At 44.4% G+C, this 27,416-nt stretch overlaps 2 protein-coding genes across 2 annotated transcripts; one reads left to right on the top strand and one right to left on the bottom strand.

Annotated features, from left to right (window-relative positions):
- The first annotated feature begins 1,969 nt into the window (after positions 1-1,969).
- ZDHHC12 (zinc finger DHHC-type palmitoyltransferase 12) lies at positions 1,970-7,294 on the top strand. The gene is made up of 5 exons (XM_036394290.1): positions 1,970-2,067; positions 2,392-2,528; positions 3,430-3,516; positions 4,641-4,807; positions 5,285-7,294. The coding sequence occupies exons 1-5, from the start codon at positions 1,983-1,985 to the stop codon at positions 5,592-5,594; spliced, it is 786 nt and encodes a 261-aa protein (XP_036250183.1). The 5' UTR covers positions 1,970-1,982; the 3' UTR covers positions 5,595-7,294.
- An 888-nt stretch (positions 7,295-8,182) lies between these two features.
- PKN3 (protein kinase N3) lies at positions 8,183-26,286 on the bottom strand. The gene is made up of 22 exons (XM_036394214.1): positions 25,975-26,286; positions 22,359-22,641; positions 21,679-21,827; positions 20,751-20,880; positions 20,486-20,637; positions 19,911-20,106; positions 19,425-19,613; positions 19,084-19,193; positions 18,468-18,611; positions 17,415-17,490; positions 15,813-15,999; positions 15,007-15,118; positions 14,137-14,213; positions 13,298-13,364; positions 12,678-12,769; positions 12,136-12,312; positions 11,984-12,046; positions 11,371-11,447; positions 10,725-10,867; positions 10,375-10,482; positions 9,727-9,807; positions 8,183-9,055 (listed from the first exon to the last, which is right to left on the bottom strand). The coding sequence occupies exons 1-22, from the start codon at positions 25,996-25,998 to the stop codon at positions 8,843-8,845; spliced, it is 2,850 nt and encodes a 949-aa protein (XP_036250107.1). The 5' UTR covers positions 25,999-26,286; the 3' UTR covers positions 8,183-8,842.
- Between the last annotated feature and the right edge of the window lie 1,130 nt (positions 26,287-27,416).

The raw sequence follows: 27,416 nt of genomic DNA, 5'->3' as shown, positions 1-27,416 counted from the left end.
GGACGAGAGCATTGTTAGGAAGTTGTGTGAGAGGAGAAAAAAATCAGGACAATATTTGAGTGTCCAGATTGCTCTGAACTCTGTGATGCATCTGCAGTTCACACTCCACAGCCTGGGCTTTGGGAGGGGCAGGATCTGAGCACTTAGGAAAAGCCAATCTGCTTTAAGGCCAGCCTGACTTTCTTCTTAAGGCCCTGGTCCTGGAAAGGCTCAGTGCCAGTTAATTCAGTGGTCACTGAATTCACTGTGCAGTCTGCAAAGGAGCAAGGTGAACAGGATGGGAGGAGCATTTGTATGAAAGTGAACTGCCTCTGAAAACATGCTGTGCTCTAAGAGTCCACAGAGATACCTTAGCCTTCCAGCAGCATGGCATTCCGAGCTGGGATGCCATAGGAACCAAGGTTCTCCTCAGAAACTTTCTAGTAGAGACCTTCTGTAACTGAGCCTAATTTCAACCAGTCACTGAGGCTGAAACCCTTGAGACACGAGATAAGCCCTGATCTCTGCAAGACAGGTTTCAAAGCTGAAGGAGAAGATAAAAAGAGTAACATGCACCAAATTATTTTAATCGCAAAGAGAGTGAGAATATATTCCTTAGGACAGATTATTCTAGAACATCAAAATGTTTCTACTTTCAAGTGGATAATATTATTACTACTCAAATTGCTTTCATTAAGCTTTAAAATTTGCACCTCTCTGTGAAGAAGGAAAGACACTACCCACCTTTTCTGAGCACCAGTAAAGCCTGAGGTGTCTGAGAGAAGAGAGCCGTCGGCTTTGTATTTACCTAGAATTAAAAAAAAAAAAAAGAGTTTGAATGATTGCTGGAAATTTAGTTGACAATTCTTATTAACATTTCAACCCAGCTGTCTCAGGTAAACCATTTAAGTGATCCACACAACCAGGTGCTTTCCTGGCATCAGCACTAACTCATATGAAGAAACTGAAATAACCAATTTGTGGGCAAACAATACCAAGGAATCCACTACCAGGTGTTGGATGGTAAATTTATAAAGAATATTATATTTCTTTCCAAATTTTTATTGGGAAAGAAGGTAACAAAAGCAGCAAGGTTAAAACTGAAAGGAGTTAAAGAGAAAGCACTGATTTTGGAACTTTTACAGATCTATGATAACATTCATCCCCTTTAGACACTCAAAGTGTAAATATATTATGTGCTACAGTCACCTTGGTGAGTTTTTTTATTGTTAGCGAGAGACAAAAATCAAAGGTGCAATTCAAGGTGCATCTCAGGTGCAATTCAAATGCTTTTAGGTGTCTGTTCCAGCTAAGAGTCTGTACACACCTGCTTCCCTCGGCAGCCCTCGGGAGGGTTCAATTACCTCACCCACCAGGAGTCTCTTGACTGCAGCCATCTCAACCACATCGTATCCCTCCTCGAGTTATGACAGACATTCTCCAGGCTCTGTTTGGTTAATGGGCTGCTTCCAGCCAGAAGCCTCTCCGCGCTTCTTCCCGGGGGCTGGAAACCAACACGTGGAATAACCACGTTAGCAAGGGCAGGATTAACGCACAGCAGCGCCTCGGGAACCGCCTCGAGGAGCCCTTGAACGGCACCGGCTGCCCGAGCCTTCCCCAGCTCCGTACACCCAGCATCCCCGGTGTAACAGAGGCTCTCAACAGTTTGCCCAGCCCTGCACTCCAGAGCCCGGGGTGAGGGCGGGAGGACACGCGGGAAGGGCTCAGGGGAAACACATTCCTCAAGGAAAGGCCTCGCAGGGCACAACAACGCCGGGGCGGTGGGGGGGACAAAAGGAGCCAGGGACCCCGGTGTTTGCCGAGTCCGAGCCAGCAGAACCCGGGCCCTCTCTGGAGTGGAACCAGCCCAACAGCCCAGCGGAGCCTCCCCCGCAGGGCTGGGCCGCCCTGGCCCCGCCTCGGGGCGCTGCCCGTGTCCCGTCCGGCGCTGCCCGGAGGCCTTCCGGGCCGGCGGAGCCCCGGAGCCGGTGAAACCGGGGGGCATGGGTCCCACGGGGCGCTGGGTGCGGGCGGCGCACACGGCCCTCAGCGCGGCCCTGGCGCTCGGGCTCCTCCTGCACCGCACGGGTGAGGCGGGGCCCGGCCGGGCTGCGGGGAGGGGGCGGCCGGAGCCGGGCCGGGGCCGCTCCGCCCCCGGGAGCGGGCGGAGGACGGGGATGGATCTTGGCCGGGCCGTGCGGCCCCCGCGGGACACGGGCGATCTGCGCCCGACCGCGGCCCGGGGGTGCCCCGAGGGCGGGGGGTTCTGGGGAGCCCCTTCTCAGCCTCTCCGCCTGGTCTCTCCCCATTTCCTCTTCTTAGATTCGGGACCCGTTTGTTGAGGCTAGAGAGAAAAATCCAGGAGGCTTCACAAGGAGCTGCTGCTCTCTGTCTTTTATGGGTACCTTTCAGATCTGCAAAAGCAAGAGGAGCGCGGGGAGCTGCTTCAGCCGCTGATCTTCGTTTTGCTGGTTCTATGCTCGATCCTGCTGTACTTCAAGGTGTCTCTCATGGATCCGGGTTTTGTTAAGCCTGAAGAGGAAGTGAAGGTAGAGCCCTTTATGAATAGAACAAAGTGGAGTAGCTGTAAAGTCTATAGGCTTTTCTGCTTTTTCCACTCTGATAGATAAGAACAATCTGAAACAGTTTCTGTTGTGTTGGCATGAAGGACACATGCACAGACCGTTGAAGATGAGGACAGACTGTCTCACACTGGTATTTGGTAACAGCAATAGGGTTTACAAGCTTTAAATGTGCCTTTCACTACATAACTGTGCCATTTGAGCTCTAGTCCTCTCCTAGAGCAGAGGCTGCAGTGCCCTGTGGAATGTGTATATGACCTATTTTACAATAACCACTGCTAAGTGGTACAAATGCAACAAAAGCCCCAAATTGAAGGGCAGGCTTGGCAGACAGTGCTCTCTGCAGCTCTATTTATTGAACTCTTTATGGATTTGTTGCCCTCTCAGAGGACACATCCACAAACAAATTACAGTGAAATAAATGGAGATGCAAAGTTTCAGTAACTGCTAGTCTGCTCAAGGTTCACTGCCTTATAGACTGTAGGACAAAAGCATTATCAATCTTAGTCATCCATCATTAATGTCAGTGTTGGCTGTGTATGACTAATTAGCACTGCTCATACCAAAAAGATACTCTTGTGTTTAGAAGTGAAGTCTAACCTTGTTTTTGTCCCAGACTGTATCTTGTCCACAGTTATTTCTGCCTCTCTGCAAACATTCTTTGGAGGGTTACAGTAACCTGTTCTCTCTCACTGTACCATAACTGTCTGCAGATTCTGTAGGTATTCTAATGAATTATTTTGTCCTAATGATAGAGATAGCAAACACTGTGTAACTGTTAAGTAAAAGTATGCAGCAATACAGCTCAGTCATGCCTAGACAGGAACCCAAGAACCCTCCTCAGTCCCTTCCTTTCTCTTTTTTGTAGGAAGGTGAAGATAAAGGACAAGGTGTGGTGATCCCTCAGCTTCCAGGTGACATTAAGCTGCGGCGCTGTGGTTACTGCCTGGTGAAGGTGGGCATCCAGAACATGCTGGAAGTGGAAGGGATGAGTGATTTGAAAGCTTATATTGTTCTTCAGCTGCTGTTGGTGGTCTGTAATTGCTGCTCAGAGGAGGCTGGGCAGACTGGATAGCTACACAAGTCGTAGTGATGGACACTGGCACACAGGCCAGTTTTCCAAGGCTGAAACAAGTCCCTGCTGGCTTATAGAACAATAATCTTTTTTTGCCATGAGAAAATTGTATTCCACATTCTTATTGCCATGTCAGCCAGACCTTGCAGTACTGTCAAAGAAGTTATTTTGAAAATACCTTGATAGTCAGAAAGGCAGCTGAGTAGGAACTGCTCATTGTTGTGAATTTGTTCAGGGCCTTAAAACAACAAAACATTGGCCTGAATGGTAAAAGACAGCATGAAAGAGAAATTGCAGCAATGAAATTAGCTCTTAAAACAGTTTGCCTAAGCCTAGAAAGGCTTGTTTTCAGAGTGATCCTTATCAGTTTAATGAAATTAAGCATTACCCCAGCTCCCATAAATTCCCGCAGACTATCAACCAAGAGGAATGAGCTTATTGCAAGAAGAAAAGCTGGCAAAGCATTTATACACTGCAGGGGACAAATCCTAGGAAGCACTGCTTTTCTCAGCCAGGTCTTTCACCTTCTCTGTGCCTGGTAATTCGGCTGTTTTCTGTGCAAGTGTCTTGTACTCACATGGAGGCACTTCTCTGTACATCCCCAAAAAGCAGCATATCCCTGCCCACTCTATTTGGTAGTAGTGGTTCTAGTTTTTCACCTCAGTACTCTGGCTCATGCTTTCCTGACTACACTGATTGGCTTTGTCTCCCTCCTTGTCACGCTGGACTTCCTATAATAGGTGGATAATAAAGAAAATGTGTAGATAGGAGGAGTGTGGGATAATCACTTGATTTGAATGCCACCCATTTGGGTCTTGACCAGGAGAATCACAGTCCCTTTGATTTGTCTTAGCAATGTTGATGTGCTGTTGTCTCACAAGCGTTTTAGGGACAATATTGTGGGGAAAGACAGATTTGAATGATGTTCTCTTCTACCAAATGGGAGTGGGACAGCCATGAACTATAGCCAGTGAGTTTTTTCTTTTCCTGGTTGTGTTTTGCAGCAACCCATGCGAGCCAAGCACTGCCAGCAGTGCCAGCACTGCGTGCGGCGCTACGACCATCACTGCCCCTGGCTTGAGAACTGTGTAGGAGAAAGGAATCACCCCCTCTTCATAGTTTACCTGAGTGTGCAGCTTGTGGTTCTGCTGTGGGGAGGCCATGTTGCTTGGTAAGGCTGGGAGATGGCTTTTGGACCTGAGATTGCTGAAAGTTGTAGTGGTCCTTGGGCTGGCATAGAACATAAGACTGGCTCTGGATCTTCACCCTCTTTTGCATCCTGGAGCTCCCTAATCTTGAGCAGTCTCTGGTAATTTAGGTTTCATTGTTCATTTTGCTTCAGTCCCTGTAACACAATCTTTGTTTACACATTCGAGTGCTGGAAACTCCAAGAGGGTTCCAGCTGTTCAGGAGAGGAGTTAACCCAGAGTGACTGTGTCTCACAGCTGTCAGGGAAACAGAATCTTCTAAACTTAGCTTCCAATCCCTGTGGTGCAGTCTCTTGGAACTTCATAGTATATTAACTCTCTGTAGTCAAGGATTATTAGCAGCTCATTAGTTATGAATCAAATGTGTCATCAGGTTTGCTTACTTTATGAAACTAGTTCTGCTTTTTTAACTACAGATTTATTTCTGTTTGAATTGAAAGGTCAGGCCTCTACTTTGAACAATCCCGGGAGTGGCTGCAGCACAACATTTTCCTCCTTGTGTCCTTCCTCCTGATATTCATTTTCACCATTGTGGTCCTGCTGCTGCTTGTTTCCCACCTGTACCTGATCTCATGCAACACCACGACCTGGGAGTTCATGTCCCACCACCGCATCTCCTACCTGCGGCAGTCTGAGCTGGAGAACCCCTTTGACCAAGGGATAATCCTCAATCTCTGGAGATTCTTCTGTTCACGCCACCTCACTGCATGGGAGAACATCTATTTTCACAAGAATAGTGAGCCTGTCTAGTCCCACTGTGCCAGCACACCTGGCAGGCTGCTGGGTAGAACTTTGCTAATGCAATGGCTGCTGTTTTCTTGCACTGAACTTTAACACATTGTGGACTATGCAACCTGCACCACAACCTGTTCACCTGCAAATTACATTTCAGGGATAGTCAGGGTTATTTTTTATATATAAACAACACTGTTAAAGGCAAAGAATACAGCTCTGAGAAGGAAAAAACCAGCAGAGCTGATTTCCAGACTTAGCAAGGTATCTCTCTAAATTTATTTCCTTTTGTTAAGTGCATCCACATCTCTCCAGAAGAAATGCAAGATTAGTGTGACTATTTGTGTTCACTTCTCTTCTCCAAGGTCTCCCTTGCCTTTTGCTACTAGGGAACAGCAGCAATTACAGATAAAACCAGCCAGGATCAGTGTAATTCCTGTGGCCTTTTTTCAGCCAAGTTCTGACTGTGAGAACTGCAGTGTCTTTTGGCAGTAGCATCAGGCATGTAAGAGAAATATTTGAGTAAATATTTAGAGAGCCAAAAGCAAATTTTATTTTGTCCACATGCCTCAACTTGATGCTTTCCATGAAGACTTAAGGCTTAATACTGTTAATGTGCATAAGAAAGAGCTGTAAGACATCCAGTTAATCTTATGAGATAATTAACCTGTATTTTGTGATGCCCTGAGCAGCTTCCTCACAGCTTTTTAAGTTGATGATGCTGCTAACAATTCACTGTTTTGAATCAAGTCAGTGAAGAATGATACCATCACTTTCCTTTGGACAGAAAAGTAATCCTTGGCTACTGAGTTATTTCTGCAGATAACATTGTGCTCAGGCCTTTGCTGCAGGGAGAGAAGCAGGAGCAGAGGTGGGTGCCTCGTGCCTAAAGTAACACTGCTGGTAAAACTACTACTACCTCAACTCACTAGTGATATTTTAATAAAATAATACCATTTCAATGCAAGAGAAAAGCTGCCAGGTCCTGAGATGAGAGATGCTGACAGCTTTCAGGACAGCAGCAAGAGGATCTGTTTTCTATTGAAATAAAAGGTCATACTTCAGATTTCCATGGGGAACTGAAAGGAAGTTTGGGATGACTGATCTTAGCTTTAAAACAAAAAAAGGCTGTGGTGTGAATTTTAGTCCTGACCCTTTTCTGTTAAAACAAAAACAAACAAAACAAGAAAAACCACCACAACAAAATGTTAGCTAAAATTGTCTTGTGCCTTAATTGTCTTGGCTCAGGAGTTAACACCAACTCAGAAGCACTCAGGGTTTAAAGTTTATGAACACTCATGAAAAAATAGTGTAGTTACTAATACAGCACGACAGTCCAAAAGCAATTTAAATGCAGCAAAAGATCCCTTTTTGACCAGCTCCAGGTTTGTAATCTGTGCAGAGTCTGCTTTGTTCAGGGTAGAAGCTTTATCAGAGGGATATCAGAATGCTAAGGATTGTTTTTGTAAAGAAGTGTACACCATTCAGAAGTATTCTGCAGGTTGCTTGTGTTGCTGTGGCACCTGCTAACATGTGGATCATCTGTCACACTGCAATTCCTGGTTCTTCAGGTTATCAGTCAAGTGAAAGTTTATCAGCAGGTACAACAGCTCAAAGCAGTTTTGCTCTGTCTGGTATTTCTTTAAAATACACCTGGGTGTTAATTTACCATTCTTTTTACTCAACCATAAATTATAAAATAAAGTATTAAATATGCATTTTTAAATTGTCTGTGACTCTTTCTTTGAACCCAAGTTCTAGACTTCACCTATGCTAACAATCCACTGTGCTACCTCCCACTGCACAGTGGCCTTGAACTAAAGCCACAAAATACACCACAGAGGCCAACAGCAACTGCCACTCCAACAAGAGTGAGGAAAATGTGTATTCTGCTCTAAACAGGCCAGTGCACTGCCAGGGTGAGCAGGAGGTTGAAAGGATCTTTGTACAGGGGAATTTTCAGAAGCAGCTATACTTGGCTCTGAAAATAGGAAATCCAGGCTGAGTGTGAAATATCCCTGGTTTGCACAAACAGAGCTCTTACCTCACTGAATCCTGAAGCACTGGGACCTGCCTTGGCTTAACAATTCCCTAGATCCTTGTCTCCAGCTACAGCACAGTTGCCTTAGTCCCACTCCTGTCTCCATCTGGTGAAAAACTGAAAGAGCAACGATTGTGTCCTTGTTTGCATCAGATGCCTTATCTCTAAAAACCCTTCCCTTTTTGCCCAATGAGCTAACATTATGAATTTAAGACATGAAAATGTGTCTTATCAAGTATAATTACAAGATAGATTACGAGGCAATGAAATCACCTTTAACTCACTGATTTTCCAGTACTGACTGTCATTACTTAGCTGTCCCCAAAAATTATACAGGATGTACACACTGATAAAATCTGTGGAGACATAAATTGACTGCAGTCATTGGTATCTCTCAGCTGATGACACCGTGCAATATGTACACAGATAACCTGAGTGAGAAGGAAGAAAGAAAGAAAATATTACTACTGGCATTTATGGAGAAAACAGAAGTCCTGCCTGTTGAGCATTTTGGTTAGCTCTGATCTGAAACATTCAGCTGACATAAAGGAGATGAAAAGCTGAATATTTATTATATAGAAAGGTATCTTTATTTTCAAAAAAGAAAAAAAACATGTGCAAAGCTGTGGAGTCTGATATCATTATAATCAATCGCTAAGAGTTGGCATCCTTAAATAGAGAGATTCATCTTCCTTCCAATAAATCACTCAGATCATTATCAAACATCATTGTCTTGGTAGTGTTAAAATCCATTCCTTGTCTGGCATACACATTTTTATGAGTGGGAAATGGCATACAATCATTACCAGGAGGGAATGCTGCATCTCTAGAAAATCAGTGAGAAGTGGCCACTTCCCCGCTATGCTACAACTTTAAAAATCACACTACTTACTTAGGCTTTTTGCAAAGAGTAACCTGGGTTGCAGAGATGATTTGATTTCAAGTCCATCTTAAATTCCAAATTTCATCTACGTTCAATGACAGGAGAAGATACACCCTGTCAAACGTTAATTATTCCTTAAAGGTAATTGACATGCAGGATCCTTCCTACACATGAGGCTGGAAAACCCACAGCAGGTTAATTCAGCTTGCAGGGCACCTCATCCTGGGGCCATCAGCACTACCTGCACTACAAATCCTGTTGGCTTTTCCACTGGCCCTGCAAAGTCTCCTCTATGCTCTCTCAAGGTGGTAACAATCTCTTCGTGTTTTTGTAGCCCAGGAATCACACATCTAAAAGATGTCTGGAAACAAAGTCAAAGTCCTTGAAGACAATCTGCTCCTTCCGGGTCAGGACAGAAACCTCCTCAGGAGGAGTAAGGATTGGCTTTTGGGAGGTGAACTCTTCATCAAAGTTGCTGATGTCAGTTGGATCTCTTAATGTGGGCACAAAGGGGGGCTTCAGCCTCCTGGCAAGCAAGGCATTCCAATCAATTCCCTGTAAGAAAAGAAGGCAGAGATTCCATGCAGTGTATTTTACAGCTATAACTGTATTTAGGAGGGACAAAACTACAGCTCAGCCATGGCCAGGTGGATCTGTGGATCCCAGCAATTTCTGGTGACATCCAAGTTCTTTTCTTGCTACAGTGCAAAGCCAGAAAAGGGTTATAAGGCTAAAAACTTTTGGACAGATGAGTAATAATGAGGAGGGATGACAACACCTTTGCATGGAACAAACACATACCCCTGACACAAAGCAATTTAACCTCCATTTCTCTTAAGAGTCATATGTGTCCTGCAAATGCAGGTGATCAAATAGACTGACTGACAATCACTGTGGTCACTAGATAACATCTTTGATGCTGCAGTTTCATTTTAAAAGGAATATTTGTTCATGTCTCTAAAGTGAAGTATATTTGTACATAGAAGTAGCACGATCAGAAATAAACTGACTCTGAAAGCATAAAGATCTCAGAAAACAGACTTGGGGGATTTCATTTCAAGCAAGACTTGAAACACATATTTCTGAATGAAGCAATGAGGTGCAACAGAAACTATCACTAAGATCTCTCTGATAACAAAGGGAAATAAGCCTTGATACCAACAAAGAGCAAATCACTCTCTGCTCAAACACAAGAAACAAGGGAGAGGTTTAAACCAAGTTCCTACCTTAAAAAAGGGCTGAATTTTAATCTCTTCTGCATCTTTTTCCCCTGCTCCCAGTCTACGCTCTGGACATTTCCGAAGCAGCTGCAGAAATATCAGTTCAAAATTAAACAATGGGAACCAGACTGGACAGAAATAATGATCCAGAGAGAAAAACAAAAGAAAAGGAGGTGGACTGATCCCTCAGTGTTTCCTCATTCTCACTTTGCACCAAGGTCATCATCTGCCAGGAATAACTCAGACCTAGTTTCTTGTAAACAATATGCCAACAGCAATAAGATACCTGCCATAAACTGCATGGAGCATCTCAGCCTAATTGTGCACCTCTGACTATGGGGTCACATTCAAAAACTGAATCCAGTCATCTCCACTGAATGGCTCTGACATTCTTGCCCTTGAATCAACACTTCTCTCTGCCAGACTTAGCAGGAACAGTAAGCAGCCTGCTTAGTCATCCTTACACGGAAGAACTGCATTTACGTAAAAAGAAGGGAGGGGAAATACATGCAAATTTTAAATATTCCCTTAGCCTATGTAGGCAGCTCCAGATTACACACACAAATGCTGTACAATCCTAATCAAGTCCCTCTGGATCCACTTACACAGTAAATGCAGATTCCTCAGGCTCCCAGAGACCCAGCAGCCCTTTACCTTACGGATTATGGCAAGTGCTTCAGTTGAAAGGAATCGTGGATACCGGACTTCATCATTGACAATGCTGTCAAAGACTTCCTCCTCATCATCTCCAGGGAATGGTGACTGCAATTGGGACATTCTATTATTCAATCCACATAGCACCCATTCCTCACTATTAAATAAGCATGAGACTAGCAGGGAGTTTTATGGATTAACTAATTACTGTTTGGCAAGCTCTATGAATGAGAAAAATGTAACTGAAGTACTAATAAATAGCTGGCTACATTTAGCAATATTTTACCTGGGGTGGTCAGGTCCCCAAGCCTGGTTGGTTAGTGAGATTCCCTGAGGGAAGCTGGCCTTACCTCACCAACAAGCATCTCATAAATGAGCACACCCAGGCCCCACCAGTCCACTGCCCGCGTGTACGAGATGTCTGTCAGCACTTCTGGGGCCAGGAACTCAGGGGTGCCACAGAAGGTGTTTGTCCGGTCTCCAAAACCTATTCCTGGAGGAAAAGGACACTTTGGTAAAATCCAGCACAAGTTACTGAATGGATCTGATGCAGCCTCACCTCCTGAAAGCTGTAGTTTGTCACCTGATGTTGTTACCTGGGCATGGGGAATTGCCAGTGAGAAGTGTGAAACCTGAGGCCCCCAACGACTCCAAATAACAAATATACAAACAATGCTTAAATAAAGAGCAAACCCAAGGAAACTTCCTGCATGTTCCATTGCTCATTTACTCATCTACATGTTTGATATGATCCTATATTCTGGCTCCTTTGAGCAAACAAGCACATTTTAAATGCTTTCGTAAGTTTCCTGAAGATCACACAACAAGGGATTCTTCCCAAATTCATCATGGCCAGACAGGTGAGGAGTTTTTTGTTGTTTGGCTTTTTTGATGTTAATTTTTTTAATGGGGATTAATACAAGTTACAAACACCTACTAAAGCCCAGATCCTAAACTGATCCTGATGGCTCAATTTAAGCTTCTCCAGTTACTCACCTTCCTTACACAATCCAAAATCTGCGATCTTCACAAATCCTTCAGCATCTAAAAGGAGATTATCCAATTTCAGGTCCCTGCAAGCAAAGGAGATGAAAGAAAACAGTGGATGAAGACTGAGGATTGCCACCCAACATGGTTTTTTTGCAAGAGGTAGAAGGTAGGTGTTAATAAAGAGAATAAAATCTAGATTGAGTAAAGTCTACATTTGGTTTAATCGTGCATTATTTGGAAGATTCCCCTAAACTGATTGATATTTTTCCCTAAACTAAAGGCTCAAAAAGCAGCGTGGAGCAGTGGGGATTATTCATCTGGAAAAGAGCTCCCACAACAACATGACAAATTACTTTTTCCAGTGAAAAGAAAGCAGTGACTTACAGGTGCCCCCCAGAAGGTATTGACACGTCACAGAGGATTAATCACCTGCAACATGCCAGATGAATAGCTTCTAGGTGACTTTCTCTACTGTGAGCACGATGAACATGCTGATAGTGACAGAGAAAAAGACAGGCAGAAAGATTAGAAACCCCAGCAAGAAAGTGAGCTCCAGACACAGCTACAGGAAAAATCAACCTTCAAGTTGCTGAACTGTCTTGAGTCTCTGCTGCATTACCTATAAACAATTTTCTTCTCATGCAAGAACTGGAGCCCCAAGACTACACAGGCTGTATAAAACCTAAAAGACAGAAATAGTTATCAGGCAATATATGAGATTCAAGTTAAAAATTTATATAGTGCCTGGAGACAAGAGTAATTCTAACTCACTGTGCCATATGCTCTGGAAAGACATCTTCGTGTATGCGCATCATCAGATCCCCACCTGGAGTGTATTCCATCACAAAACAGGCATGGTGAGGGGTCTGGAAACAGGCAAACATGTTCACAAGGAATGGATGATCAGAAGAATTGACCACCTCAAATATTCGCTTCTCACAGTTCAAGCTGCCAGGATTCAAAGAATGAAAACGTCAGTGCTAAACAGACTCAGCAGAAAAGCCTGTTTTGAGAAAGAGAGGACGAAGAAGAAAATCTTTCCATCTGAAGTTAGAGAAATAAAAATTGAGGGGTAATATAATATTTATCTTACATACTTCCAAACCTTGAGTTTTAGAGTGTTCTTCAGGTGCCATTCTTACAAAAGTTAGACACCATTCTAAGTTTCCTTATTTCTGATTTTAGTTATCTAAGTATTTAGTTATCCAATTTAACCTTAAGAGTACCACAGGCAGTACCATACCAGCTAACATTTGATTACAATTGTGGTAATGTAGCCTCTGGCAACAGTACCATCTCTAAACAAAGCTCACCTATCAATTTCATCTCTCCTAATAATGTCTTTTTTCTTCAAGGCTTTGATGGCATACAGCTTCCCACTTGCCTTGTATCGGGCCAGCAGTACCTGAAAGACAACAGAAAAGCTGTACTTTAAGCAATCTTGTATTTCCTTATCAGATTGCTTTAACTCAAATTGATGCCAACTATTTCCATCTACTCCAGACAATCATCCTCAACACCAAACTCAAGGAACTCAAAAAACAAAGGATGTCAGTGTAAGTTATGTCCTTCTCTCAGACAGCACTATCACAGCTGGCCCAGTGCTTTAGGAGCACCTCAGAGTTCTCACAGAGGGAGCTATGCAAAGTCTTGGGAATGGAGCTCTTCCTCTAGTGATCCTCATGAAAGAAATGGCAATGGTGTGCCTTGATTTAGCACTCTCAGGACAGCTTTCTCCAGGCTTCGAAGTCACAAATCCTCAATGTGACTGTTAACAGCAGTTACCAGCTGCTTATGTGGCTGGGCTGGGTTTGTTGTTCCGTATCTGCACTGCAACAGATCTCTCCTGTCCTGCAATGTTTCTATTCAGACCTCCAGGCAGAGCCCCACTGTCACAACCACTGCCCTCCTCCACAGCGGACTACTCTACTACCTTCCCAAAGTGGCCACGGCCCAACATGGCAATGCAGTGAAAATCCTCCAGCTGAACTGTCCTTTTCCTGCAGAAAAACAGAGGAGAGACAGTACCCAAGAGATGCATGAGCAGATATCAGAGTGTGTGTTTGTGTCAAGGAAAGAAGCTCTGTAGAGCAAAAAGGAAAGCAAACAACTGTGCCAACCACCCCTCACCTAATCCTGACAACTAAAGCTTGTGCTGCTGTTCTGGCACTTAAGAAAGAAGAAGGTAACCCTGATGCAAGGAAATTGTCTTTTTTCAACAATAGTAAATTGGTTTTTTACTTGTCTGGGTATATTTACTGCTGTGTATCCCTGTTTTAAACAAAATGTGTCTGCAGAAGTGCCACAGACTATAATCAACTTCCTGTTTTATGCCTCCCATCATAATAAGAGACAATGTACTGCAAATCAATAGAAATAGATGAGCGTGAGGGATGCCAAAAGTAGTTCTGGAATGTATTACTTAGCACACAGACACATCTAAATATACTACACCACAGCACTTCAAACACAAGTAAGCCCTTGAAGACAGCTAAATGACTTTACCTTCTACCAAATCACCTCTTACACTGCAGTGCACAGTGTACCAACAGACTCAGTATTTGGGTTAATGAACAGATCAGACACAGCAGACATTTAGACAAGTGAGGCTCAGAGCAGATTTTTCATTGTATTGTCCACACTCAGCATTAAAAATTTGTTGTTGAAAACTAAAGCACACATTGAGGAGAATTTTAGACTTTATGTTCAAAAATTTGAGCCCAGTGACTCTTTAATCTGTGACCTGAGACAGCTCATGCTATCCACAGTTACCTTGGAGACGCTGGGATTGGAAATCCTGTTACAGGAGAGCTGCAAGACTTCTCCTCAACATGTAGCCTCTTCAGGCACTAGGAGGAGAAAGAAAAATACAGTGGGTCATTCTCTGAAATCACCAAGTCTAACCTGAACACCCACATCCAAGTTCTGTCCTCTGTCTGGATCCAGCATGACCACAGACGTGTTCTTGCAGATGGTCATTGCCTCTGCTTGGACGTAAGTAGCATAAAAACAGATTATCTATGAGCACACAAAACTATCCCCATGTACAATAATTTTTATAGGGTCAAACCTTTTAAAATAAACACTTTTAAAAGTCTAGGATAGAACATTTACTTCCTAGATGTCAAGAGTCCCAATGATCAAAGAATGCAGTTTCCTCTATCACAAAAGCCAAATGAGAAAGGGTACAAACAGGTGGCAGAACAGGTCATTTTACTGCTCAAAGAAATTTCCTGTTCATTCCTCTCAGAAAAGTAGAGCTGCTCTTGGTTTTGCCCAGTTTCTTTAATGACAAAGAACCTCATTTGCTTCTGAAAGCCTGCTGACCCTCCTTCCCTGCTTTCTCTGTGCAGTCTGTTCTGTACTCTTGCCCTGAACTCCCAATGCTGACCTACCTCCCATTTTGCTTCTCCAATTAAAGCAAGTTATCATTTTTTTAAAAGAGGGGGGAAAAAACTCGTGCAACTCTTTGAAGACTCCATGCCAAAATGGTTCCCTGGATTCTGAATTCCTGGAGATCAGCCAGCTAATGAGGCACCTGCCTAAAGTACAGCAAACTTCTTCAGCAATAAATTAGAAGAACAGGGTTTGAAAGAACAGCAACCAGCAAAGACAACATTCCCAATTAGCCCAGATGGTTACCGGAGAATCTGCAGGGGATGGAGCTGATTCCTTGGAGTTGGCCATCAGAAAAAGCCGCGGAGGCTTGGGTGGTGCTTCATCAGCAAATGCAAGCTTAGCCACAGGGAAATCACTGCATTTGTGAGACAGAATTGAAGGAGATTTTGCCTTAGGGCAGAGCATTGTACACAAACACCTTTGCATCACCTCTGCTGTGTTAGTTCAGTCCAAATCACTGGACAACAGGACTCCCTGGCTCACACTGTTGGTCTGTGAAGTACCAACAAGACATATTCTCTCTTAAATTAATTAGAAGTTGGTTAGACTCACATTCTAACACTGGCTCTCTGATGCTATAAAATTAATGAAACACAGGTATGTAGAAGTAAGTCAAGAATTTAAAGAAATCTTGATTTTAATAGCAACACAGAAACTGAGTAAATTTTTTTTTTCTTTCCTAGGTCCTGTGCATCAGTGGGAATAATCTCTTTAGAGAATAACTGATTCAATTAAAAAAAATATTTTAGGGGAAATTTTCTTCTACAGCACATTCAAAATCTCAGCTATGTCCCTTCTGAGTGCTACGTTACTCATGAAAGCAGAGTGCATTTTTTATCACAACAATCACATGGTGACCTTGCCTAGCTCAGTTACTGTACTGGTGAAGCATTTAATGAATGGAATTTTCTTTCCTTTAGAACACAGAAACTGTACATCTTTTTTTCTGGACAAATTTTTCTCATCAGTGTCTTCCTTCACCTCAGTAAGGTGCAACAGAATTTTAAGATCTACCCTGCACCCATTCCAACACTCAGGACAGCACTTACCTACTCAGTTTGGACACTGAATCCCCATGACTTTGTGGGGAAACTGGAGGAAAGTCTGTGTGATTGGGATCATGAAGCGGGGGACTCAGCGTGCTGATGGAACTACAGGGAGGGAGGAAACTCATCATCAGGCGACCCCAAGCTGCAACATTCATGTTCATTTGAGGAGCTCGGAGAAATTCCTTCCCTGGAGGAGCCAGAGTCAAACATCAGTAAGATTATAACACATAAATTACAGTCTCACATAGTGTTAAACTCTAGTTTTCAACTAAACACCTGGGGGTTACCCCAAAAGGGTAGCTCACTCTTGGAGGAATGGGCTTTTCTTCAGAGAATAAAGATTAATGATGATGATGATGATGAAGAAACAGATCTGCTATTTCAGCTAAGTTCAGCCTCCATATAATATAACAATCTTCAAGTTGAAATTGAATAGAACATTAAAAATTGATTTTACTTCAAGTCAGGTTTTCTTCTCTTTCAACACTACATTTTAATTATGCAGCCTGCTAACAGGAAGTTCCTGAAAATGTGTTAAAAAGAGTAAAATATTTGGGAGATTTTCATTATTTTTACTACTTCCTGAAGAGCATAAATATAAAATCTGCCACTGCCACAAAAGTTCAGTATGTAAAGTTTCACCTTATTCAGCTTCACAAGAAAGAATTTGCAGAGAAATAAGAAAGTATGCAAGCTATTCCATTCCATTCCATAAATCTCATAAATCTGAGATGCCAGCTCTAGAGACTTGACAGTCAGTAGCCTGTTCATGCTACAGTGTTCTGTCATTCAGAGTTTTCCAGAAAACCTCCCAATATCTGTTCATCGGTAACAGCATGCCTGGTTAAATTAGTACAGTTTGAGTCCTGGATCTTCTCATAGAATCATGGGATGGTTTGGGTTGGAAGGGACCTCAACGACCATCTAATTCAAACCCCATGCCATGGGCAGGGACATCTTCCAATATCCCAGGTTGTTCCAAGCCCCATCCAACGTGGCCTTGGGCACTTCCAGGGATGGCACAGGCACAGTTTCTCTGGGCAACCTGTGCCTCACATCCCTCACAAGGAACAATTTCTTCCCAATATCCCATCTAATCCTGCCCTGTCAGTGAGAAGCAATTCTTCCTTTGTCTGTCACTCCAGACCCTCCAAAGTCCCTCTCCAGCTTTCTTGAAGCCTCTTGAAGGCACTGGGAGGGGCTTCAAGGTCTCTTGAGAGCCTTCCTGAGCTGAACAGCCCAAATTCTCTCAGCTTGTGTCCAGAGCAGAGAGGCTGCAGCCCTCTGAGCATCTTGGTGGCCCTCCTTGCTGCAAGAGGTCCACATCCTTCTTATGCTGGATGCCCCAAAGCTAAGTAGCCTGTTAAATAACTAGCAATTAAATCCTCTTAGCAATCTTAATTGTGAGCAGCAGCACCATGACAATATTACATTACAGATGGAGCTGCAGCCAGACTGCCTGCACTTCATGTGACTGAACAAACTTTCACATACACAGTAATTAGAAAAAGTTTTAACATCTGTCAGATTGAGTAGGACAGCAGAACCTGCTTGTGTAAACCCCTGCTCCCACCCTGGACAGTCACTTCTCCAGCACCTCACCTTTCTGTTTGGGGAAAATGCGCTTCTGTCGCTGCAGTTTTGGCTTCCTCTCAATGACAGGATTACAGAACATCACCTGTCAGAGAAGCAAAAGAGATTTTTTCAGGATTCTCCATTTAAATTGTAAACCCAAATTTTCACACATGCCTTTTTTCTCATCAAAATCTCCATTTCTATCTGGTAAGTTTCGAGTCAATCCCAGACTCCAAACTTGGTTATTCCAGATTCACCCTCTAATTAGCTGCTACTTCAGTTGTGGGTTTAGAGACTGGAATTATCTGCTACCTGAAATTGAGAAAACCCCCAGAATTAAGACCAATTTGTATTTCCCAAAAACTTTATCTAATTTGAATGAAATGAAATGAAATGAAGCCATGCATAAAGAACACGCCCATTTGTACTGTAACAAACACAGTAGTTCATGGCACAGAAGTAAAAACAAAAAAAACCAAAACCAAATGCCACAAACCAACCACAAAAAACAAGAAGGCAGGGAGAGGAGGCAAATTTTGGTACATGAGGTTTAGATCCTACTTTGGAATTATAACTACAGAACTTTCATCACAACACAAAGGAGAAAATACTGCAGCTTTTAAGGGATTATCGAGATTATCTCTACATTGATGGCACTTCAAACTATTATTAGCCTCAGAAAGATGATAAAATAAGCATAGCCAGAGGGAGTTTGGATCTCTGCTTCTACAGTCTCTGTGATTCAATCCTGACCATTAAGCCATATGTTTAATTAAAGTGCCACCAATGACTCATAATGAAAGCAAATAAAAACGAACGGATTTCGCAGCACACACACACACAGAGTTACAGTGGAGCAGCTGAAGAGTCACTCCAGGCTATGGATGTGCACATCTATTCTACCCTGTTGTTCCTTATTCTTATACAGGCTATTGATGCAAGAGGGTTTCAGGTATCACTCTGCCCTTCCAGATTATTGCTCCTTCCATTCCTTGTACTCTGGGTTGAACAACTGCTTTCAGGGCAGACACCCGAAAGGGACAGAATTCTCTGAGAAAGAAACAAAGCTTACATTTATACCTCTGCAAAAAGCATTCCTTGGGGCTCCAGCGAGAGGCACATCCCATGACGTTCGTTATCAAGAAAATCATCCAAACGTAAAAACTTCACTGCGCAGAGTTCTCTCCAATCTCTCCAATAAATTGCAATTTCTAGCTCACGAGACTGGTGGGATGGGTGAATGGTGGGGGAGAAAACAAAGGCAGAATAATTACATATTGCTCCATGCTCTAGAAATGGCATGTGTATTTGTAAAAAAATAATAAATAAAATCAGTGAACTAAAGAGTATGCATAAAATACTTCTTCAGTGCTTCTGTTCCCTGCTTTTGATGTTTTTAGATCTTCTTAGCTACAGACCCTCTTGGAGTCCCCATTCAGAAATCCCTAAGAGCCACTTTGCTGATAAGATGAAATAAAACTGCTCAGATAAAGAGAGAAGGACAGCAGATGCTGTTCAAGCTGAATCTCTGGCAGTGATGCTCTGCCTTCAGGGGAAGGCTGAGCTAACTGGCAAATCAAAGGCCATGGGGACAGCAGCAATACGGGGTTGAGCTAAGTGGAATGACAGCTAAACAAGCAAATCAGGTAAGGTTAAATGGAAAAATAAACACCACATGAATCTGAGGCAGACTTACCCGGTCCAGCTCAATGGCAAAGCTCTGGTCCCACGCCTGATTATTAACTGGTCCCCAGTTTGTTTGGCCAACCACTTTATTGTCCACTTTGAGCACAGCAAGGACCTCATCTGGACAAAGGAGGAAACATGGATTATAATGTTTAATCTCTCATGCTGAAGGTGGACATCCCAACCAATTTCCAGGAGAGTCCTAGGAGGACCAGGCATAATGCAATTCACTTTCTCTCTGTTTTGCAGAAATTGGGTTTCTCATAACAGCACTTGTACCAGGCTGAGCCAGTGAGAAGCCCCCTTGCTCTGATATGCCACCAGCAGGTCCACAGGGAGCCCTGTACTCACTGCTTGGCTCTTCATTCCGGTATTTTCCTGCAACACCACGGCCATGGATGCCCAGGCCAACTCGTGTCCGGGAAAGGGACCTCAAATCACTTGGGCTGCCACAGATGGGAGAAGAACTTGTCATTCGGGAACGTCCAGGAACATTTTCCAATAGATCCTGACACCCCATCAGTCTCACTTCCAGCGTTCCTGAGGAATTTTAGGAGAATAAGGAATATTATTATATAAAAGATAAAGTGATTCCAGTCAGCCTGACCTCAAAGAGGTCCCAGAATTTCTCAGATTCACGATTTCTTGGTTAATAGTTTAAATTGACTCCAGGTTATTAGACTGCAAATCTGTATGCTCAGAAAGCTCTGCCTGACCTAGAAGACAGAAGTCCAGCTGTCAGAAAACGCAGTGTCCATATGACAACAATGAGAAAAAATAGAATTAATTTTTCTCTCTGTCCTCCTCACAACAACATGTGATGCAGGATCCCTTTACCTGTAAGGGCTGTAGGTTTGATGACTGAAGTGGGTTGCATGCTGCCATGCCGGGCTCCCAGGGAGGAAGTGTTCACCAGTTCCTGTTTGATGAGTGCTCTTTTTGGGTGGTCAGGAGAAAGCTCACTGAGCTGACGTTCCAGGGAGAAGCGCAGCAGATCAATCTTCTGAGAGGACTCTTGCAGACGACCCTGAGCCTACCAGTGTGAAGGAGAACAGAAAGCAGGCAGAAATTTTCCATGTAGAGCCATGTAGTCCAGGTATTATGAACTAGAGTAAGCTTAAAAAAACCCCAACAAGACAACATCTTGCTAATACAGGATACAGATAAATTAAAGATAAAATATTTTCCCACAGAGCTTGGACTCCCACCAGTGTCACTTCTGATGTTCCTGAGAAATTTCACTAAAGCAAGGAACGCTATCCCTAGAAGGGGAAGCGATTCCAGTCTGTCTCGACAGAGAGACAGGAAATTCCAAAATTAGTAACATGGTTAACCCTGCTTGTTCATGCTAAATCACTAATGTGGAGGCATGAAACCACCCTCTCAAGAAGGCCTGAGCAATGTCTGCTTACCTCAGCCAAAAACTTGCGATCCTGTACCCGACTCCCCCCCAGGATCTTCAGCACATTTTTTGCCCCCTCTGCTACAGCAGCTTCAATGCGCAGGTGATGCCTCAGCTCCTCAATCCGCAGCTCCAAAGCACTGATGGTGGTCCCCACCCTCACTGGCCATTCAGGAGGTAAAACATGGCAAGGATGAAAATCAACCAAGCACTGTGGATCTTAGGGTGCTGTCTGCATCTGTTATGGGCTGTATCAGTTACTTAAAGCATGTTACCTGCTGGATCCACTGTATCTTCCATCCCTCCTGCTGACTGAGATACTTTCACAATGTGCATGCGGATTATTTCAATCTTTGTCTTGCTGTCCTGAAGCATCTGCTGAGCTGTAGCCAACAGCTTCCGCTCCTGCCCAAAGGAATCAGATGCAGAGAGAACCATGATCACTAAAAATGGGTGATGATGAGGTGCTCACATATGAGGGTGAGGTGGTACTTGCATGAAGGGTCATAACTGACTCTGAAATGGAATACTCAAGTAATTATGTAAAGGAGGCACCACTGAGGATCAAGGCTTTGAGATCACGATCTCCATTTGCAGAGGGAAAGGACAGGTCAAGGACGTGCCCAGTTAATACCAAATCCTGCAGCCCCTGAGACTCCTTGTTCCCTGGTTAACTGCACTTACAGCGTTCTGTAAGCAGAGCAGAGATTTTGAACACATAAAAATATCACAGCCCTCTTACACTGCTGGTCTTATTGAATTAAGCTTCATCATAAGCTTGGATTTGAAATGTTTTAAATTATCTTTTGACTTTTAAATATGATTATGCCAAACTCAAAAAACGAGATGAATACGAATCCACTAAACCTCTGAAAATTTTTCTCACATAAAGAGATACCACATGCTGTGCTTTATCCTAAACAATTCAGTGATATCAAAACATCACACCAACTAACTCAGTTACAACACCAATGCCTTCTTAGCTTTCTTTCCTCATCAGTGACTTAATGTACCTCTTACACCACCCTTATGTGCTGTCATTATGCTGAGACTCAAAGTACAGATCTAGGATTCAGGCAAGCAAGCTTTGCAAATTAATTTCTCTCCCAAATCAATTATCAGAGAGAGATTTGTGTACAGACTTAAAATACAAATTTTGATCCAGTAATTCATGCTCCCAAATGGCTCTTTATTCCTGCTTACCTTGGATGCTGAATACATTTGGATCATGTTCTCAGCTCCTTGTTTCACTTTCATTTCAACATGCAGCTGCTTTTTCAAAGCTTCAACCTTCCTTGCCATGGGGTCTGGGCTTCTTTCCCAGAGACAGGGATCTGGAGATACAGATCCATCTGCACAAAAAACACAATCAATACCATTAGTCATCTTGCCTCGTTTCATTTCACCGGGTTACAGATGGGTGACTCTGCAAAGGAAAGTTGGGCTATAAAATAAGGTACAAAAAGGTCTTGTCTACAAAACTGATTGGGAAACACTTTCAAATGAAACTCAAACTCATATCTGTAAATATTTCTTAATTTAACAATGAGCCTGTCCTAACAAGCACTCTTCCAATTTTATACTCACTATCCTATAAAATACTTGGATGTTGAACTGCCCAGAAATTCTATTCAAATCTTTTCAATTCCACCTATAATGAATATTGCCCATGCCCACCACTCTCAGCTGGTTTTCTCCCTATACTCCCTTTCACCTTTATAGCACCATTCTGAACTTTTTATACCACAGATAATTTAATCAGTTAAATACCAAGAAGCTCCCACTACTTGTGAGCCCTCAGTAGAAGACTATATCAATTCAATATCTCTAGAGATTGAAGCATTCTAAGAGAATGTTGCAGTCAATCATGACCCAAGAACAACCTGTTGTACTCCTCTCTTTGTCTGGTATCAAAATCCTTGCATTGAGCTCCTGAAGTTCCCAGTGCAGCTGCTCCAGTTTTCTGTTGGAAGATTTCAGCACGTGCTCGATGTGGACAAGGTTCTTTCTGTCTGTTGTCGCTTTGCGCAGGTTTTCTGCTCCCTCTTTAATCTTCAGTTCCTTCTGGATGGCCCGGCGGAGCAGCTCCTTCTCACCCTCCAGTTTCTGCTGGAAGCTTGGATCCATTAAGTTCACGTCATTGCCCAGCTGCAAGAGAGAGCTGCCCTGCAGCCCGAGAGCATGGAGCAAGAGGATTTCAGAGAGAACACTGTCCAACCATTTTTATGACACTGCAGCAATACCCTCATTAGATTCCACTCCTTCATTTCTTTCAGAAATTCTCAAGTCAATCTTTTCACCAATTTTTCAAGAAGACAAACCTACATTTCAATTGCAGAGGACAGAACACAACTTTGATCTTAACATGCCTTAATTTGATTTTAAGCCATACTGGAGAAAAACTTTCGTTTTATTTGACCCCTTGTTATTTAATGTCTACACACATCTTTGTTCTTCAAGAATCAAAGCTCAGCCAATATTTGCTCTTGTTCTGATCAAAATTACCTTTTACCAGTTTGATGTTTTAGATACAGATTTTTATCTGATTATGCCTTGATGCTGACTGCTCAAAGGCACTTCTCAGCTAATCTGTTAGAGCTTTTAGGAATGCTACAAGCATGTGTTAACCCTCAGCTGTTGTCCCTGAAGAAGAAAAACGCAAGCCCTACAGCTGTTTCCACAAATGAACAAGCAAAAGAATAAATTTGACTGTTTGCTGCGTCTGAAAAGGTGAGCAGACTAATGTCTCAATCTCTGTTCTTTAAAGGCCACGTTAAACACTGATTATTTTGAGTAGCATTAGTGGCATTCACTCTTGTCCTGGGCTTTGTTTTACATAATTTCAAATACCACTTGTTCTAGTGAGATATGGCTCAGCAACAGCTCTGGATAGAGCTGCTCTGTCACAGACTCTGGACATACCCAGTTGGGGCAGAGCAGAGGTTTATCTCACTGCCCAAATAAACACTGGATTCAGACAGGAGTTGCAAAGCATCCCTAAGGGTGCTACCCAACACCACAACACATCCAAGCTTTAAGGCATCCAAAGCAATGAATGCATTCATAACCTCCCATTAATGACTCACACCCATGGCTTAAATGCAAAAGAAGTGGTCAAGCACTGCTACAGTGACTGGCTTAACATCACAGAGCACATCAGTGCCTAAAGACAGGGCTCAGGAATCCCGACTTGTTTTCACACTCTGTCACTGGTTGACCACATTTCCAACAACAAACCACGCTGGCTTTGTGTTACTCATGTACATTAATACACTTCCAGAGTGTGCTGTGCATCCAAAGCCTCCTCCAGAAACAATTACTTAATCAAAGACTCAACCAAACATCCTTGATTAGTTTTTGCTACAATTTCAGTCCAATAGCACAAAGAAAAAAGGGAAAAAAATCCATTTGAAAATTTGGCCTAAATCCAAGCTTTGGCTGCAATGGCCAAAATAGGAGTTGTTCAGATTGGTAGCAAAACAAAAAGGTTCAGACCAACATCCTGATTTCAGGAAGTTCTCGCCCAATTAGTAAAGCCAGGAACTAAGCCAGAGCTTTGAAAGACATCCAAAGTTTTGTGAGGAAGAATTTGAATCATGGAATTCCTGAGTCACAGGCAACCTTTACCAGCCCTAAGTTGGAAAATCAAAAAGCTCTTTATCCAGTCTGTAGCAAGTTACTAAAAGGAGTTTGAGGGTTACAATTCTTATTTAAATAACTAATAAAAGCGAATAGATTCATCTTATATTCAAATTATGCAAATGTGTGTAAGAATTTCCCCCCCTGGATCCACTCAGAGCAAAGGAATGAGCAGTGGTACAAGAGTAATACCAATAAAAGGTGCTGAATGTGAAGCTCTGGGTATTGATTCAGAGAACAGGTACAGTCTCAACAGTTCCCAGGTCAATTTTCCTCTACATCAGTCTCTGCGAAAAACTAATCTGAATATCAGTTAATGCATCAGGCTAAATTTCTATATTTAGAATGTAACGTGTTTCACTTCCCCATCTTCCCCTCTGCAGATCAGAGGGTGCCATAACATGAACATTGTTTGCACCAGGAAGATAAAACACTCCACTTTTGAGAAGCATGGGAAAGACAAATTTGCATTTGGGTTGAGCCACTTTGCCTTCTGGCTCAGGAATTTCGGTGGGGTGTCAGGACACTGCCACAGCCCGTGCTGCAGCTGTTCTTGGGCTCCCTGGAAAGGTCAGTCTCCAACACAACCCTGAAACACATTTACAGCTTGCAGAGAAATACCCAAAGTAACTGAAATTGGCTTGCTTTTGGCACTTGTAGTGGGGATGCTGGAGCTCACCCAGAATTTCTGCCAGGCTCGTGTCATACCCAAGTGTCCAGACTGCTTTCTAACTAGCAAAAATTTCAGCAGTATGAGTTACACTTAATCCCTTGGATTGCAGCCAGGGAGATCCCATCCCATTAATTATGCCCAGCTTGGAAATGAGTTTCACCTGCACAAAGCCCAGAGCAGTCCTGGCCTTTACACTTTCACCACTAACACAGAAATTGATTTAATTTGATTTAATAAGCCAGTGGTGAGGCTGCCATCCTCCCTGCAGCCCAAACATTCCCAGGACATCTTAAATCCCATCTTTCACGGCAACTTCATACCGTAGGGATGAGACGCACGTTAGGGAGCCTCATACCAGCTACATTCATGTCTTACAAGAAGAAGTCACGGCTAATTTAGGAAAAAGACACTTGTGGTCCTGCCTGGAGCATTCCCAACTCCAAGGCTGAGGGCTGGAAGGAGCGAGCCCAGGAAGCACCGGGATGGGAAGATCCCGGGCGAGGGGCAGCCAGCGCCCTTTGTGTCGGTCTCTCTGTCCCTTCTTTCCCAGATTAGGCTTGAAACTTTCGTCTCAAGGGAAGAGGGCAGAACATCTTCCCCTCTGCGGGGAGCTTGTTCCAGACACGAATGTTTTCCCAGCACGGAGCCTGGCTGCCCTCCCGGCCCCGCGCCAGCCCCAGCAGCCGCCTCGCCCCCAACACCTCCTCGACGCCGAGAGATTTCCTCAGCAGGCACCAACTTAGCCCGAACCCCATTTCCCTGAGGCGAAGAGGGACATTTTTAGGGAATCCCACCAGCTTCCCACACCCTCTCCCACCTCCTTGGGGCGCGGCCATGCGAGCGGAGGGGGAGCGGCGTGAAGCCCCTCAGCACAGCCGCCTCTGCGGGGGCTCCCGGCGGGGCGGGACACGGGATTTTCCCGGCGGGGGATGGATGGAGGGACCCCCAAAGGACAAAGGGACTCGCAGAGGGCGCAGGGCCGCAGTGCTTTCCCGGCGGGGACATGGATGGAGGGACCTCCGAAGGGCGGAGCGGGGTGCGGTTCTTTCCCAGCGGGACATGGATGGAGGGATCTCCAAAGTGTCCAGGGACCCCCAAAGGGCACAGGGAAACCCAAAAGGCGCGGGGACCGCCTTCCCCCCAGGCACTGCTCGGCCCGCTGCCGCCCCCGAACCCTCAGCGCTCACCTGCGGGGTCGCCATTGCCGCCATTGCTCCGCCCGGACCGGCACTTTTCAAACTCGGCGGTCCCGGGGCCACCGCCAGCGCCCTCTCGCGGGGGCGGCCCGAGGGAGCTGCCGGCGGGCGGCCCGAGGGAGCAGGAGCGGGAGCCGCCCTTCCCCACACGGCCCCGGGGCAGCCGCCGCTCCGGCCCCCGGCTGAGGAGGCGCCGCCGCCTCCGCCCGCCCCGGGGGGAAACGCGCGGTCGAGGTCCGGTGAGGCGGCGGGAAGGAGCGAGGACGCAGCGGACGCGGAGGTACCGGACCTCGCCCGCCGGGGAAGGAGAGGCTGAGAGAGGCTGGAAGGGTCAGTGCCCGCGGTGGCACGGAGGGGAGGGGACGGCAGGCACGGTGGCGGATCCCTGCTCCGTCCCTCTGGAAGCCTGGAGCAGAAAGTCCCGCGGTGGCCCCGGCAGGGCCCTTTGTGCCGGGGCCACCGGGTGGTTCCCTGTTTCAGTTCTCCACGAGGGCTCGTGACCGGCGCTTGCTCGAAGGGGAAGCAGCGAAGCGCAGCTCTGCTTGCGACGGGATCCCTGCATCCCATCCCTGGGACGGGGCGATGCTGGGCTCTGGGGACGTTTTCCCCTGCAGAACTTCACACGCAGTTTCTGCTGAATATTTGAGTGAAAAAACGTCCCACATGCATTGGCGAGGCTGGCAGCAATCCCCTGGCTACTGTAGTGAAAAAACACCGTGCTGCAGTAGTGCCACAGCATCACGCAGAACAGACTGTGTGTCACAAGCCCAGTGCGTTAAACAAAATAATGTTACTATCCTACTAATAGCTTTTCAATCATGGAGTAGTGCGCAACTGTGAATCAGAAGGCATTTGAAGGTGATAGTCTTCCCATATACAAATTCAGAAATATACTAATGAACATAAGTGTGTTCTTTTTACTTAATTAGAAAAGTTTTTCTAGCCTAAACATTTTGTAGTGATTTGCAACTGAGTAATTAATAAAAGGAACTCATCATAAAATTTAAAAATTAAAAATTTGAACCTAGCTTAACTGACTTGAATTAATAAAGCCTTAAACTAATACAAAGCCTCTGAATATGCCCCTGTTGTTAATAAAGCAAGTGCATTTGATTAATATAAATCCTTTAGAAACCTGATGCTATTTAGAACATGGTCCAGGCTCTGTTTAGTGTTTAAGCAATTATTTTAATTTGACTGTTCATTCAGTGGGAATACTGGAGAGGGGAAAATCAAACTAGCAAGTGTAGACTGAGTTGCAGAGGAGCAGGGATGTTTCCACACCTGCAGCAGATGGGGTCAAGGCTGTGTTTGGCTGTCACTGGAGATGTGCTTGGGGGGCTCTGGGCTGGGGTCCTTTGCCCACCACACACTCGGGGTTCCTACAGCAGCTTCCCCCTCTTTCCTTCAGGTCTCAGACAGTCCAGGGGAGG

The sequence above is a fragment of the Molothrus ater genome, chromosome 20 (assembly GCF_012460135.2).
Source record: "Molothrus ater isolate BHLD 08-10-18 breed brown headed cowbird chromosome 20, BPBGC_Mater_1.1, whole genome shotgun sequence".
In the NCBI taxonomy this organism is placed as follows: Eukaryota; Metazoa; Chordata; class Aves; order Passeriformes; family Icteridae; genus Molothrus; species Molothrus ater.
This window is presented reverse-complemented; position numbering and strand designations above follow the sequence as displayed.

Bases quoted from the DNA above. Each gene is read 5' to 3' on its own strand.
- ZDHHC12 (XM_036394290.1), top strand. From the start codon at position 1,983: ATGGGTCCCACGGGGCGCTGGGTGCGGGCGGCGCACACGGCCCTCAGC. The intron at 2,068-2,391 runs GTGAGGCGGGGC...GGTACCTTTCAG, and splicing joins GCTCCTCCTGCACCGCACGG to ATCTGCAAAAGCAAGAGGAG. The intron at 3,517-4,640 runs GTGGGCATCCAG...TGTGTTTTGCAG, and splicing joins GTGGTTACTGCCTGGTGAAG to CAACCCATGCGAGCCAAGCA.
- PKN3 (XM_036394214.1), bottom strand. From the start codon at position 25,998: ATGGCGGCAATGGCGACCCCGCAG. The intron at 19,614-19,910 runs GTAAAGGGATCC...AAAATTCCTCAG, and splicing joins CAAACCTACAGCCCTTACAG to GAACGCTGGAAGTGAGACTG. The intron at 12,770-13,297 runs GTAGTAGAGTAG...GTTGTCTTTCAG, and splicing joins GCCGTGGCCACTTTGGGAAG to GTACTGCTGGCCCGATACAA.